The 12,365-nt window shown below is 50.2% G+C and overlaps 1 protein-coding gene across 1 annotated transcript; it reads right to left on the minus strand.

Annotated features, from left to right (window-relative positions):
• Positions 1 to 1,647: 1,647 nt before the first annotated feature.
• DLX4 (distal-less homeobox 4) lies at positions 1,648 to 12,157 on the minus strand. Its single transcript, XM_054014461.1, has 3 exons — positions 11,614 to 12,157; positions 5,936 to 6,129; positions 1,648 to 2,881 (listed from the first exon to the last, which is right to left on the minus strand). Exons 1-3 carry the CDS (start codon positions 11,954 to 11,956, stop codon positions 2,630 to 2,632), a joined length of 789 nt encoding a protein of 262 aa, XP_053870436.1. The 5' UTR covers positions 11,957 to 12,157; the 3' UTR covers positions 1,648 to 2,629.
• Between the last annotated feature and the right edge of the window lie 208 nt (positions 12,158 to 12,365).

Genomic DNA, 12,365 nt, shown 5'->3' on the forward strand with positions numbered 1-12,365 from the left:
AGCGGAATGAAGGAGAAATCTAAACCGAGCCGGGTGGATAAAGGTTCTTTCTATTCCCGGAGACTATAACAAAGAGGGGGGGGGGGGTTCCTAATGACCAGGGCGAGATTTAATGGGCGCTAATTACACCCCAGCGATAATTTGGAGGTGTTTACAGCGACCCCTGAATGAGGAAGGGAGCAGAGACCTCGGTCAGCCTCCCCCTTAAAGGACAGCTGGCAAAATCGCGCCCTTCCCCCCACCTCCACCCCTGCTCATTTATTCTACTGGGAGATTCCCTCCAACGGGATGCGGGGGTCGCACCGACAACTTCAGCCGCCACCACTCCCCTTTCCACGGCAGGACCCTCGGCGCGGAGACAACCCCCCTCCCCCGGCTCCTCTCCCAGCGGAAGGTTTGGGCCTGCGCTTCCCGCAGCTGCGCCAAGTGCCACCGCGGTAAATCCGGAGCCACTGCAGTGGGGTTACTCCGGATTTACACCTCAGAGCAAAATCTGGTCTCGCCTAATAGCGCGGCAGGATCCGGCTCCCGGAGTTCTTAAAAGCCGCTAGAGGTAGGTCTGATTATTATTATTAATAAATGTAATTATGATTGTCCTATCTCTGAAATCATGTCAGATATTTCTTCCCCCGAGCCAGCCTGATGAGTGAGCTAATGTTTGCGGGTGCCTAGCGGAAGGCGACGAGCCCCTCTGAAAATGGGGCCTTCAATATTTTGGACCCTGAAGCCGGAGTCTCCAGCCTCATGCCCACCAGTGCAAAGTACTTAGGATCTGGTAGCATTTCACATCCACTCCGCAAGACTGGTCCTGACAGCACCAGATGCAGCGCGCTTTTGTTATGCTGACAACCCAGACATTTTCTTGGTATTGGAAAGCCAGCAAGAGAGGATTTGGGGGGGGGGGGGTCGGGGGGGGTTGCTTTTTAAAGGGATCCACTTCTCTTAACAGGAGATTAATTTTTAAAACGTAATCCCCGCTCCTGTAACCTTGACACCAAAGGGAGTTTTTGCCATTGACTAACCTGGGAGCAAGATCAGGGCCTGGAATTTGTGTTGCCTGTTTGATGGGTAGAAGGAGCCTCGGCTACAGCTAGCGAGCGAAATAATAACAATACAAATCCTCCAACAGCCATTTTTCTAATGGCATAAAACGCAAATGCAATTTTCTTGCATTGTTTGCTTCGGAAGTTCGAACCCTGTCCCAGGTCACTCAAAAAGCTTTGGCTCGGGCCCCCAAGGGAAATAAAACGCTAAATCTGCGCCCCCGGTTCTTCAGCATGGGCCTCCGTGCGCCCTAATCCCTCCTGCCTAAATTTGACAACCGGTAGTAAAGTTAAGCACCCGCGCAAACGTTCTCGGCACGTAGGGCCTTGTTCCAAGCGAGCAGAACAAACATCCAATCGTTTGTTCTTTGAAGCACATTCTCACCGTTAAGCCCCGCACGCACAGGGTTGCCAATGTCTTTTGTAAATATTTTTTTGTTAAAGAAAACATTTCTACTCAACATTTTCCTACAGGGACAAGAGGAAAACCGATTTCCCCCCCCCTCTTAGACCAGAGTTGAAAAATGGCATTAGAAATGGCTCTCATAAAATATGTTTTGGAGGGGGACACAAAAAATCGGAGGAAAACCATTTACTCTACAGTTTTACATCCTGTTTATAAAGAGAAACAACACCATAACAAAATGTTATTTATAAATAAATCTTTGCAGACCAGGAGGGGAGAAAATATGGCTTCACGTGGAGGGACAGGAGGGGATTAAAGATGACATGAATGTGGAGAATGTGTGTCAAATAGAATCACAAATTCTTCCAGGAAGAAATCACCACTGGTTGGTGTCTGAAACTGAATACGAACAAGTTCTCTTTCTGCCTTTCAATGAGAGAAGGGGGAAAAAATTAATGCTTTATAAAAGGCCTGGAGGGAAATTACATTCCTCAAACTCTTCTAAATCACTGTCTGTAAACATAATCCTGGTAATAAAGCACTTGAAAAATATTAACAGCAGGACACTCAAATGTGGAGCGAGCATTTGCTTGGCAGTATGGAAGAGTTTATATAGATATTTATATACACATATATATATTTTTCCAAATAGAAATCTGTCGATGTGTATAAAATGAGCTACCTACAGCACAAAAAAGGGAGGAGGGTAACATTGGACAGTCGATAAAGTCTTTCTCCAAGAGAGGGAGAGATTTTTTTTGGGGGGGAAGGAGGGGGTAGATTGTCAGATGATGGAAATTGTCCTAGTTCCATTGACTTGCCACCAATTAACGCCCATTGAGGACCATCTCCTCCGTCTTTCCATTTCTGAGGAGCAGAGGAGGAAAAAAAAGCCAGTCTCTGAACATGTCCCCAGACTCATGAACAATTTCTTTGTAGGTTTTCTTTCTTCCTGGCAGGGATAACATCATTTCCTTTGCTCCCCTCTGCTCTATGCAAATGTCAGAATCAACTCCTCACAGAGGTTCAATGTTGCCAGGAGAAGGCCTGGAGAATTTTCCCATGTGGCCGGCGGAACTCCCGGAGACTTGATGGTTTCATAAATTCCTCAAGGAGCTGAGGGCTTGCGTTCCTTTTTCTGGGGGTGGGCGGGAAGGAGAGATCAAGGCAGCGCCCACTGTCACATCATATGTGGTCTCGGCATGGCGTCTTGCTGGTGTGGTTGATACCAAGGTCCAAAGCTGTTGATGTAGCTGTTGGGAGGGATCGGGGCTCCTTTGCCAGCCATGGAAACGTCCCAGAGAGGGGGTATGTTGGGTGAGCAGGGGGACAAGGATGCAGAGTTGTGGAGGTGCTCCCCTTCCTGAACGCTGGAGCCTTGCTTCATGATCTTCTTGTACTTGGAGCGTTTGTTCTGAAACCAGATCTTAACCTACGACAAGGAGAGGAAAGAGTCACCGAACTACAACGGTGTGGGTGTGTGGGGGGAACAGTGTAGGGTATTGTGGGGGAGGAGGGTTGTATTCTCAATTAGCAGTTGGAATGGGAGGGGGGCTGGGGTGTGTGGATTCCCTGCCAGTATCTCTCCGGCTTGTCTCTCCCCACCCCCCAAATACGAGAGAGAAATATACATACATTGCAAGGCCAAAAGAAATACCCCCCCCCCCCAATCTGGTCTTACAAGCGAGCCCCAAAGCCCTGGATCGCCTGAGCTGGGTGGGGAGATGGGTTAGCAGCCCATTTACCAACCTGCCTCTGCTTGCAGGCGTGCTGGTGAATGCACTGAGGGGCATGCCCCCCGCCCCCAGCCCCTTCGACCTCCCTCCAGCGCCCGGGCACCATTGTGTTCACGTGGAACGCGCCCAGGCCCCAAAGTTTCAACATTCTGATCGTCAGCTGGGCCCCGTGGGGGACTCCGGAGCGGGGGGTGGGGGCGGGAACCGGGGGCAGACTCTGGTCTGAAAAGGAAAGATCACCCCCGCTATCGATTTTTCATCGATTTCCGCTTCGAAACGGAGGGAACCTGCGCGCTCCAGGGAGTTTGCTGGTTTATTTTAAAGCGCACGTTCCCAGTAGCTAGAGAGAAATAAAGACTGGGGGGGGGGGGTGTATTAACTGATTGCCGTGCCCGGGCGGGGGCTAATTGCGAAGGGTAAGGATCGGGCCCCATGGCGCGTCCTGGTTGCGAGATTTCTGGCGTTCAAAGCAGGAGCTGGGCGTGGAGTCTGCCTCGGACGCTGCTCTCCGAACTCGGGTTCTTTCTCCGTGAATCGGAGCTGAGTGACCGACCGACCCACCTCGGGGTGCTCCCAAGCCCCCAGGCGGTCCACCAGCCATAAGACCCGCCCGACTTGGGGGGAAGAAGCTAACGCACCCTTTGCCGGGGGGTGAGCTGGCCCGGAAGCCCACGGGGGGAGTGCTGGCTTCGGAGTGAAATAGGAGCAGGATCGGGCCCATCGTCATGAACAGGTGACTCTACGCGACAGGCGCATGTTAGGCGGTGTCTCTGCCTTCTGCTTTGACTGTGAGAGGAGTGCGCCTAGGGCAGACACGGGGGTGGGTAGCAGAGGGAGCTTGCTAAGGACGGGGGGGGGGGGCAGCCCCATTTCGTAACGCCGCTCAGCGCACAGATGACTGACTCCTTTTACACGGCGCGGCTTTGCAGGTCGCCACTTGCCTCCTTTTTTTATTATTAGTATTATTAAATCTCGTTGCCTGTGGCTGTGGACTGATCCCTCGCGCCTGCCTGTCTGCATCTATCTCTTCAAAGCCAGTCACCCGTCTCTCTTTGCTCCCGCAAGGCGCTGCCCCACATTCCCATCCATCTGTGCAGAACCATGGACCAGCTGAGGATCGGGCCCAAAGCTGGGGACAAGACTTATCCAATCGTCCGATTGTCTCCCTCTAGCCCCTACTTGCTAATTTCTCCAGGGTTTCCGTCTAAACTATTTTTAAGCCAGGCGGCCAAGATTCTGCTCTCAAATTCCATCCCTGTCAATCCGGAGTCACTCCGCTGCAAAGGAGTGAGTCCGAATTCACGCCGCTGAGAGCCAGAATTCGGTCCAATCCAGTCTCTCTTCTTTGTTTTTGTTTACGTGTGCCGGGGACCATTGGGCTTCCCGAGCGAGGGAGGCTTCACGGTTGTCTGGTTGGTTTCTTCCGCACGTAAATGAATGTGAAACGAAACCAGCCGAGCTCTGGGTGTCCTTGGGCACAGAGCTGAGCAGACACTCCAAAGGGGGCTGTTTCTCCCTCGCAGGCAGTATCTTCCCCCGCCCACCCTGCAGAAGAGTTTGTCAACTTCAAATAGACAAACATCCCCAATGGATCATCCTCGCTGAGAAATAACAGAACAATTAAAGGAAATGCCTCTCCGCTCGGGAGCGATTCCTCAGGGCTTTGAAGACAGAGAAAAAGGGCGAATGGGAACCACATGCGGCAGAAGGGGGCCGGGGGGAAGACTCCGGAGTTAGGGACAAATCAACACACACACCAAAAGAGACCAAATCCAGCCCAGAGTTACCCCCGGGAAGCCAGAGGGAGAGCGGGGCAGGACTGAGCTCAGGCCATGTGCCACAGGGTACAGCCCCACTGAGAAAGACAGGCAGATGCATTCCCATTCGTGTCGGGGCTGGAGGAAATACAGAGCCACCCCCGGGGCCCGAGCCCAGATGATGCCGACAGAAAAATATCCGTTCTCGCCAAGCACATTTTCATGGGTCAGGTTTAAACTTTTCTTCCCCCTTTCAGTAGCTGTAAAACAATAAAGACCAACAAGCGCCCGATTCTGCTGTACAGGGCTATCAATCCAGAATAAGGGGCGATTCTGACCGGTGTAACAGACTGGGCCTTGTTCTCTGATGTGTACCAAATAGACCACAGGGCGCCCAGGGCTTTCCTCGAGCCGAATCCTGCTCTCAGGGACACCCCGACAATTGCAGAGTCGATACAGATTTACTCCTGTACAGAGCAGAATTTGGCCTCGCTAAAGGAGGTAGAGCGGTGTACACCGGAATTATCTATTTACATAGATGTGTGATTGAGAGAAGGCAGGGCCGGATTCTGGTCTAAACAAGTATGAATCCGAATTCACTGTTGATTTCCAGGGATGGAACGGAGGCAGGATGTAGCCCAATGAAAGCGAACGAAAGGAACTGCGTGTGTTGTTACTTCTTATGCATTGGCGAGATGGAGCCAGATTCTGCTCTACACAGGGTTAAATCCGGATTCGCTCTGAATTTTCATGGCTGTAACTGAGCGCAAGACGTGGCTTAATGAAAGCAAACGCAACTCTGCGTACTATTTTGTGATACGTTAGAGAGACAGGACCGGCTCCTGCTTCCAGTCACACCCCTGCAAATTCAGAGTCGATCTGGATTCGCTCCGGTGTAGAGCAGAATCTGGCCCTGTGGCAAACTGTTGCCGGGGGCTCAGCGGGGGTTGGATTGGATCTCACCGACTCCCTCTGGCTCGCCCCAGCCTGTACCTGCGTCTGGGTCAGTCCCAGCTGCGCCGCCAGTTCCGCTCTTTCCGGGAGGGCGAGGTACTGGGTCTGCTGGAAGCGTTGGTTGAGTGCCTGGAGCTGCAGGCTGGAGTAGATGGTGCGGGGCTTGCGGATTTTCTTCCCTTTGCCGTTGAGGCGGATCTCCCCGTTCTCGATCACGGTGGTTTTCTCGTGCTCTGTAAAAAAAATCACAGGTGGCTGAAAAGCCTCCCTAAAGAGAGAGCGGCGGGGCCCCCTCGGGGCTGGGGGGAGGGGAGCGGGAATGGGGCTGGGGGAGGCTGGCGCAGAGAGGCGAGAAAGGGGGGATAAGGGGATCCCGGAAATCCAACCCCCCCCCCGCCCCATCCACAGGGAAGAACGAAGGGAGGGAAGCACCCTGGGGAAGAACCACCCCCATATGGGACGGGACGCTGTTTACATGCCACGGGTTGATTCCCACACACTTCGTTGACGCCAAAAGACGCTCTGGGCCCAGGATCGGGTCCCTTAATCCCTCTTATAAACACTGCACAATGACCTTAAAACAATGAAAAGAGAGAGAGAGTGTGTGTGTGTGTTTCCTAGCCCTGGGAAGAAGGAGCGGGGGAAGGGCAAAAAGGCAAAAATCTGTATCTACTCTGCAGTTGTCGGGGTGTCCCTGAGAGCAGGATCTGGCTCGAGGAAAGCCCTTAGGAGCCCTGTGGCCTATTTGTTACACATCAGAGAACAAGGCCAAATCTTTTAACCCGGGTCAGAATCGCCCCTTATCCCGGCTTGACAGCCGGGTGCAGCAGAATCCGGCCTAAAGGGAGCGGCGGGTCTTCTTGTTGGTCTTGATTGTTTTCCAGCCGCGGAGAGTTCAAGCTCGGGGAAGCATTGAGATGTCACCCTTATTGCATTAGACAAAGTCTTTCTCTTTGAATGGTCTTAACCGACCCCTTCCCCCTGGAGACCCTGGCTGGGGCGGGGTAGAGCCCGGCCGAGGGCTCCGAACAAGTTCTAAAGGAAGATCCGTCAGTCAAAGACTGGTCACCGGGGGGATGTAAAATACTGGTTAAAGTCTCACAATAATTCGTATTTAAAAATCCAGATCGCTCGGCCAGGGCAGGGAAACGGGAAAAAAACACCCCCCACCTCCCAATAGCTCTAACATAGATCCCTTAAATAGGGGTCATGTTATATCAAGTATTATAGGGTAAATCTGAACCACTTGTTAGCCATATATCCTATTCATAAATCTATTTTTTTCCTGCAACCGAGCAGACCCTCCTCCGCGTGACATTCCCTTAATTAGCAGTAATGGTGCGGAGACATTTCTTAGTTCTGCAGCGAGTAGAAGCACCTCCCGCTATCATAATCTGTGGATTATGATTTCTCCTATTAAGGCAGTATCGGTTCTGCACAGACGAGAGAGGTCACTCTGTGCTTTTCATTTTCCGAGGTCTTTATTTTTTTCTCCCCCCGCTTCCCCTTTGAGCAGGTGGGACTGTGGCGGAAAAATATCCCAAATCAATATCGCGCTTCAGCGGAGGTTTCTTTCCGGTTTAAAGTCTTCGAAAGTGAAGCCCCGATCCTGCAAAGATTTAAGCCCCTGCTTCACTATATGAACCGGGCAGATCCCCGTGATAACTCTCTAATGAGGTCTGACAATTCACATCAGCTAAAGACCCGTCCCAGGAGTGGTCCCCATCAGTTGTTGCTTCCTTTTGTTAATTCGGCTTCACTTCTGGGGTTGGGCAGTTTATATTTTATCATCGCCCCTGCCAACGTCACGTCGGTCTTTTAAGTGCGCGGCATTGTTAGATTATATAACTTGCAAAATGTAAAGGCGGCCTTTATACACGCAAAATTCAAGGCACTGGGAAGTTTGAATAGAAAGAATTCAGGGCAGGGCAGTTTGCTCGGTTAAATTTATGAGGGGAACATCAAAGCAGGGTATAACTTTGTTATAAAATAATGAACTAGTTATTCACTGCTCATTCTCCGGTCAGCTTCCAAACGCTGCTACATACTGGAATTAATTTTGCTGACAATTTTCTTTTTCAATCGACGAGATCTTTATGAGATCCGTACATGCAAATCGAAAGTGAGAAGGCGCATGGGGTCAATAGAAGAGTAAAGTATCATTAAAAAAAAAAAAACCCCTTAAGGAATAATTTAATTTCAAAACAAAACAGCTTGTCGTAAAATCCAACATAAAATCTCAACGCTAATTAGCAAATTCCTTGTAGCCCATTCCACAATTCCTGTTAGCCCATTTCCCCTTTATCCAGTGGTTTTGTTAACGTCCTGCAGGATTTTAAAGCCGATTTGTCAATGAGTTGCTTGGACATTTCTTTACTAGTTTCTTTCAGTGAATAAATCGCGGGCAGGGTAGAAATCAAAAGTGAGCAGGACTTTAAAATCGTGCTATTGTTGAAAGTGCCAGATTCTGGGTCTAAATGATATTGATCTAAACCCAGAGTAATTCAGGTGGCGTCACCCAGGCTGCAGTGGAGTGAATCCGGATTTGCGCTAGAATAATTTAGATCAGAAGAGGTTTAGCCAATCGATTTGTGTTCTGACTCTCTTTGGACCAATGGATCTGAATTTAAAGTTCAGTTTCTTGTTTCCCCACGATATGAAGCCTAACCTTTTAAAATAGATTCAATATTTTTAATAGGTGTCAGTTTAATAATTCCTCGTTAAATACATCAACTGGGTGGGTGTCTATACACACACACATATTAACGACTTGTGACCCGTTCTGAGTATCGAACTAGTGTTCTGGGAAACCAGCAGAACACTTAAAAGGAACTCAGATGGAAACCCGTGAGCTGCCGAGGAAATTTGAATCCAAATAGACGCCGAATTTGAATAGCATGGAGCCTGGGATTTCCCTTGTTAGGTGCATTTGAAGAAGTGGGGTTTTTTTTTACTTATGCCCAAATCTGTTAGTCTTTAAGGTGCCACCAGACTGCTCCTTGTTTTTGTGGACACAGACTAACAGGGCTGCCCCTCTGATACTTAACATAACCCTGGCAAATCGAGGTTCCCTCCTTTGCAGAGAGAATCATGAAATATCTCATCAGCCCACAAGCCACCAACCCCGGGTCACAGTTAGAAAGCGGACGGGAAAAGTTTTTGTGATTCAAAGTTAGCGTCTTATCCGCCTCCCCGAAATTTATGGGTATTTGATTCATCTAAATTTGCTTCTGTTGTCCACTGCAAACCCACGCCTCGGTCCTTCCTTGGTTTCTGGGAGCTTTCGAAGAAGGTAGAAAGGGTCAGAGTCACTTTAGTTATAGATCTGAACGCTCCAAGAGGCGAGATCTCTAATTTTAATCCACCTCGGGACAACACGACGAGGACTACTACTAATTAATAACTAACCCTGTTCATAATTAAAAACCTCCGTGGTTCTGTTCCACAGGGAGATTCTCCTCTGCTGTTCTGGTTGGCTCTAAGTAGTAACAGCAAAAAGTTCAATTCTGAATGTATTGTTCACACATTACACATTGGCCCAAACTCTGCGCTCAGTGAAATTGGTGTAAATCCGGAGTCACTCCGGTAAGGGGGAGCAGAATTTGGCCTCCTCTGTCTCTACGAGCTGCAGACATGTGAAGGAACATTTTGCAGTTGAACCTGAATGAATGCAGGGGCCGGCCTGGGACTGGCGCAGTTTTAACGGTGATATGCACCCTTTCAGTTGAGAATGTTTTTTTCTGGTCGTGGTGGTTTTTTTTCTGGTGCACGGATCATTTTAATGGCTAACTTTTTGTTACAGGGGTTCTTAAAAGGGTAGGAAAACTCGTTAAAGCAACTGTCCACATTTTTCCTTTACAAAACAATCCGTTCCGATAGTCGCTCCCAAATCTTTTGTTTTATTTTTACAAGTAGGACTTTTTTTAAAAAATTAGGAATATACCGTTGCCAGCTCTTTGCTCTATGTGGCATCGCTATTAAGTCCTTTGCTTCTAGCCTTTTACCCGTGATTAAATATTTTGGCATTCACCCTCGTGTAATAAATGCGTAATTAGTTTTTAAAACGACTTCCCCGAAGTTACCAGAACTTCGCTGCTAGCATGAAATAGCTCCAACCAGGCTGTTTAAACATATTAGGTTTTAAAACCGATGTGACCAAAGAACAATGGACTGCTTAAGTGGATTCTTTATGGCAAGTTTCCTGATGTGGTTGATATGCCATTAACACGGTGTGTATCTCCCCTGGAATCTTGACAGGTGCCAATTAAAGGATATTGGAATTAAATAATATAAATACATGAAATGGAAAATGATTGGTTGCGCATGCCTTTTCCAAACACCCAGCGAGAGCTGTATTAAAATTAAACATTGCTACATTTATGCTGTTACTCTGAAATTTATTTTATGGCTGATGCAGGCCTCGCCTCTGCAGGCAGGCGATGAAAGATATTAACAAGGTGGCATGCCGTCTAATTGTTACAATATAAACAATGGCATTCTTCTTCTTACTGTACGTCAGCCTCCAATTCTGGGCCATTGTAGATGAATCTGACAGATACACCAGGGTAAATGACAGGTTATTCTGGGTGTGGATGAAGTTCTGGAGTGAAATCCCGGCCCCATTCAAGTCAATGACATCCATTGACTTCAATGGGGCCAGAATTTTACCCCTGGAGCGTAGAAAAACGGAGATGACTTCTTCCTTGCTAAAAGTGAGGGATATTATTTTAAAAAAATCACATCCATGGCAGATCTAGAATAAAATGCAGAATGAAATACGCGATGTTTTCTGTTAAAGTTGCATATGTTTCCAATCTAACAGCTAAGAGAGTTTTTCGGATATTTTAGCCAGCGCTTATTTTTTTAAGAAAATGTTAGCATGTCCCAAAGTAAACAAACAAAAAAATACACAATCCTCGTCAACCCAGAATCTCAGGAGATATGCCAGGCCCCTGCAATCCAAGCAGAGTTCCTTTGCTGTAGACACACACATTTTTAAGTGCATTGGGGGGGGGGGGGGGAGGGAGAGAGAATCATACAGTTGTCCTAAAAATTCGTGTTTGCATTGCAAATGTACCAAGTAAAAAAAATCATAATGTTTTTCATAAAGGAAGAAGCAAAACAAGACCGTTTCCTATTAAAGGATTTCCACTGAGTTTGTAATTCTTTTGTTTGTGTCTTTGGTGGGGCGGGGGAGGGAGAGGTAGCATCTCGGTTTTGTCAAAATTATTATTTTGTTCCCTTAAAAATGTTCCCTTAAGGGTGAGGGCGGGGGGGGGGGAGGCTTTAAAAATCGCAAAAGGAAGCTATCGCAGGTCTGGAGCAAACCCCTAGTTAAAGAGCGAACTAATCTAGGTGCTCCGATACAAGCCAAGAGGGAGGTCAGAAGTCCCCTGCGCCACGAGAAGGCTACTTTCAACTCCAAACTCTGAGCAGAGATTCGCCTCTCGGTCTGATGCTTGGGTCGGAGGAATTGCCAGATACTTTTGGGTTGTTTGTAGTTGTGGGGAAAGAACTCTTCCTGCAAAGGGCTGGATTATAGACGGAGCCAGAGAGAACCGGGGCCCGGGCCTGGGGGCGGACAGCGGGACTAGGGGGCACGCAGAGGTGGCTAGTGGATAGGCGCTGGAGGCTAGCAGGACCTCCCCCCCACAGGGACTGGGCTGGAATAGAGAATGCCTAACATACAGGCACAGAGTAGACAGACACCCCCTTACCTGTCTCCTCTAGTCTGCCCCGGTGCCCCAGGGCGCTGGCCGGCTGCTGGGCGCCGTGTTGCTGGTAGGACAGGTACGGGTTGCCGTGGAGATGGTGCGGGTGGTGGGTGCCGCCAGCCGAGCCGGGGTACGGGTAAGCCACGGACCGTCCGTAGGGTGCAAAGGGGCCCCCGTCGTGGCCGGAGCCGTGCAAGCCGTGGAGGGGGTAGTGGCCATGAGCCAGGCTGGGGGAAGGCGGCGGCGGCTGGGGCGAGGGTGGGTGGTTGTGCCCGAACTCCAGGAAAGCGGATTTGGAGGGGTCCGGCCCCAGCAGGCTCTCGGCCAGGGAGCTCATAGTCATCATGGAGCGCAGAGCCCAGGCCCGGGCGTGCAACCCGACCGGCACGGGGCTAGCAACCGGACGGGCGGCGGCGGCTGCTGCTGCGAGCCATGGCTGGGGCAGGGCAGAGCCCCGCTGCTGGTGCCGGTGCGCTTTGCCCCTCTCCTGCCCCGGCCCAGGCTGCAGGGAACCGCTCCACGCAGACTCCCCGCCCCCCCCAGCCACATCCAGGCTCCGCAGCCCAACCTCCTGCCTGGAGCTCGCACCGGGGGTTCCCCCTGCTCCCTCCGTGCCCCGCCCCGGGCCTCCCCGATTGGCCCAGGCGGCCAGCGACGTCACGGAGCCCTGAGGGCAGCCCCTCATCACGGTAATTAACAAGCAGGACGGCTAATGGCAGCTGCCTTCCTGCAAGCCAGGCCATGGGACGGGGGAG

The sequence above is a fragment of the Malaclemys terrapin genome, chromosome 25 (genome assembly GCF_027887155.1).
Source record: "Malaclemys terrapin pileata isolate rMalTer1 chromosome 25, rMalTer1.hap1, whole genome shotgun sequence".
NCBI classification, from domain to species: domain Eukaryota; kingdom Metazoa; phylum Chordata; order Testudines; family Emydidae; genus Malaclemys; species Malaclemys terrapin.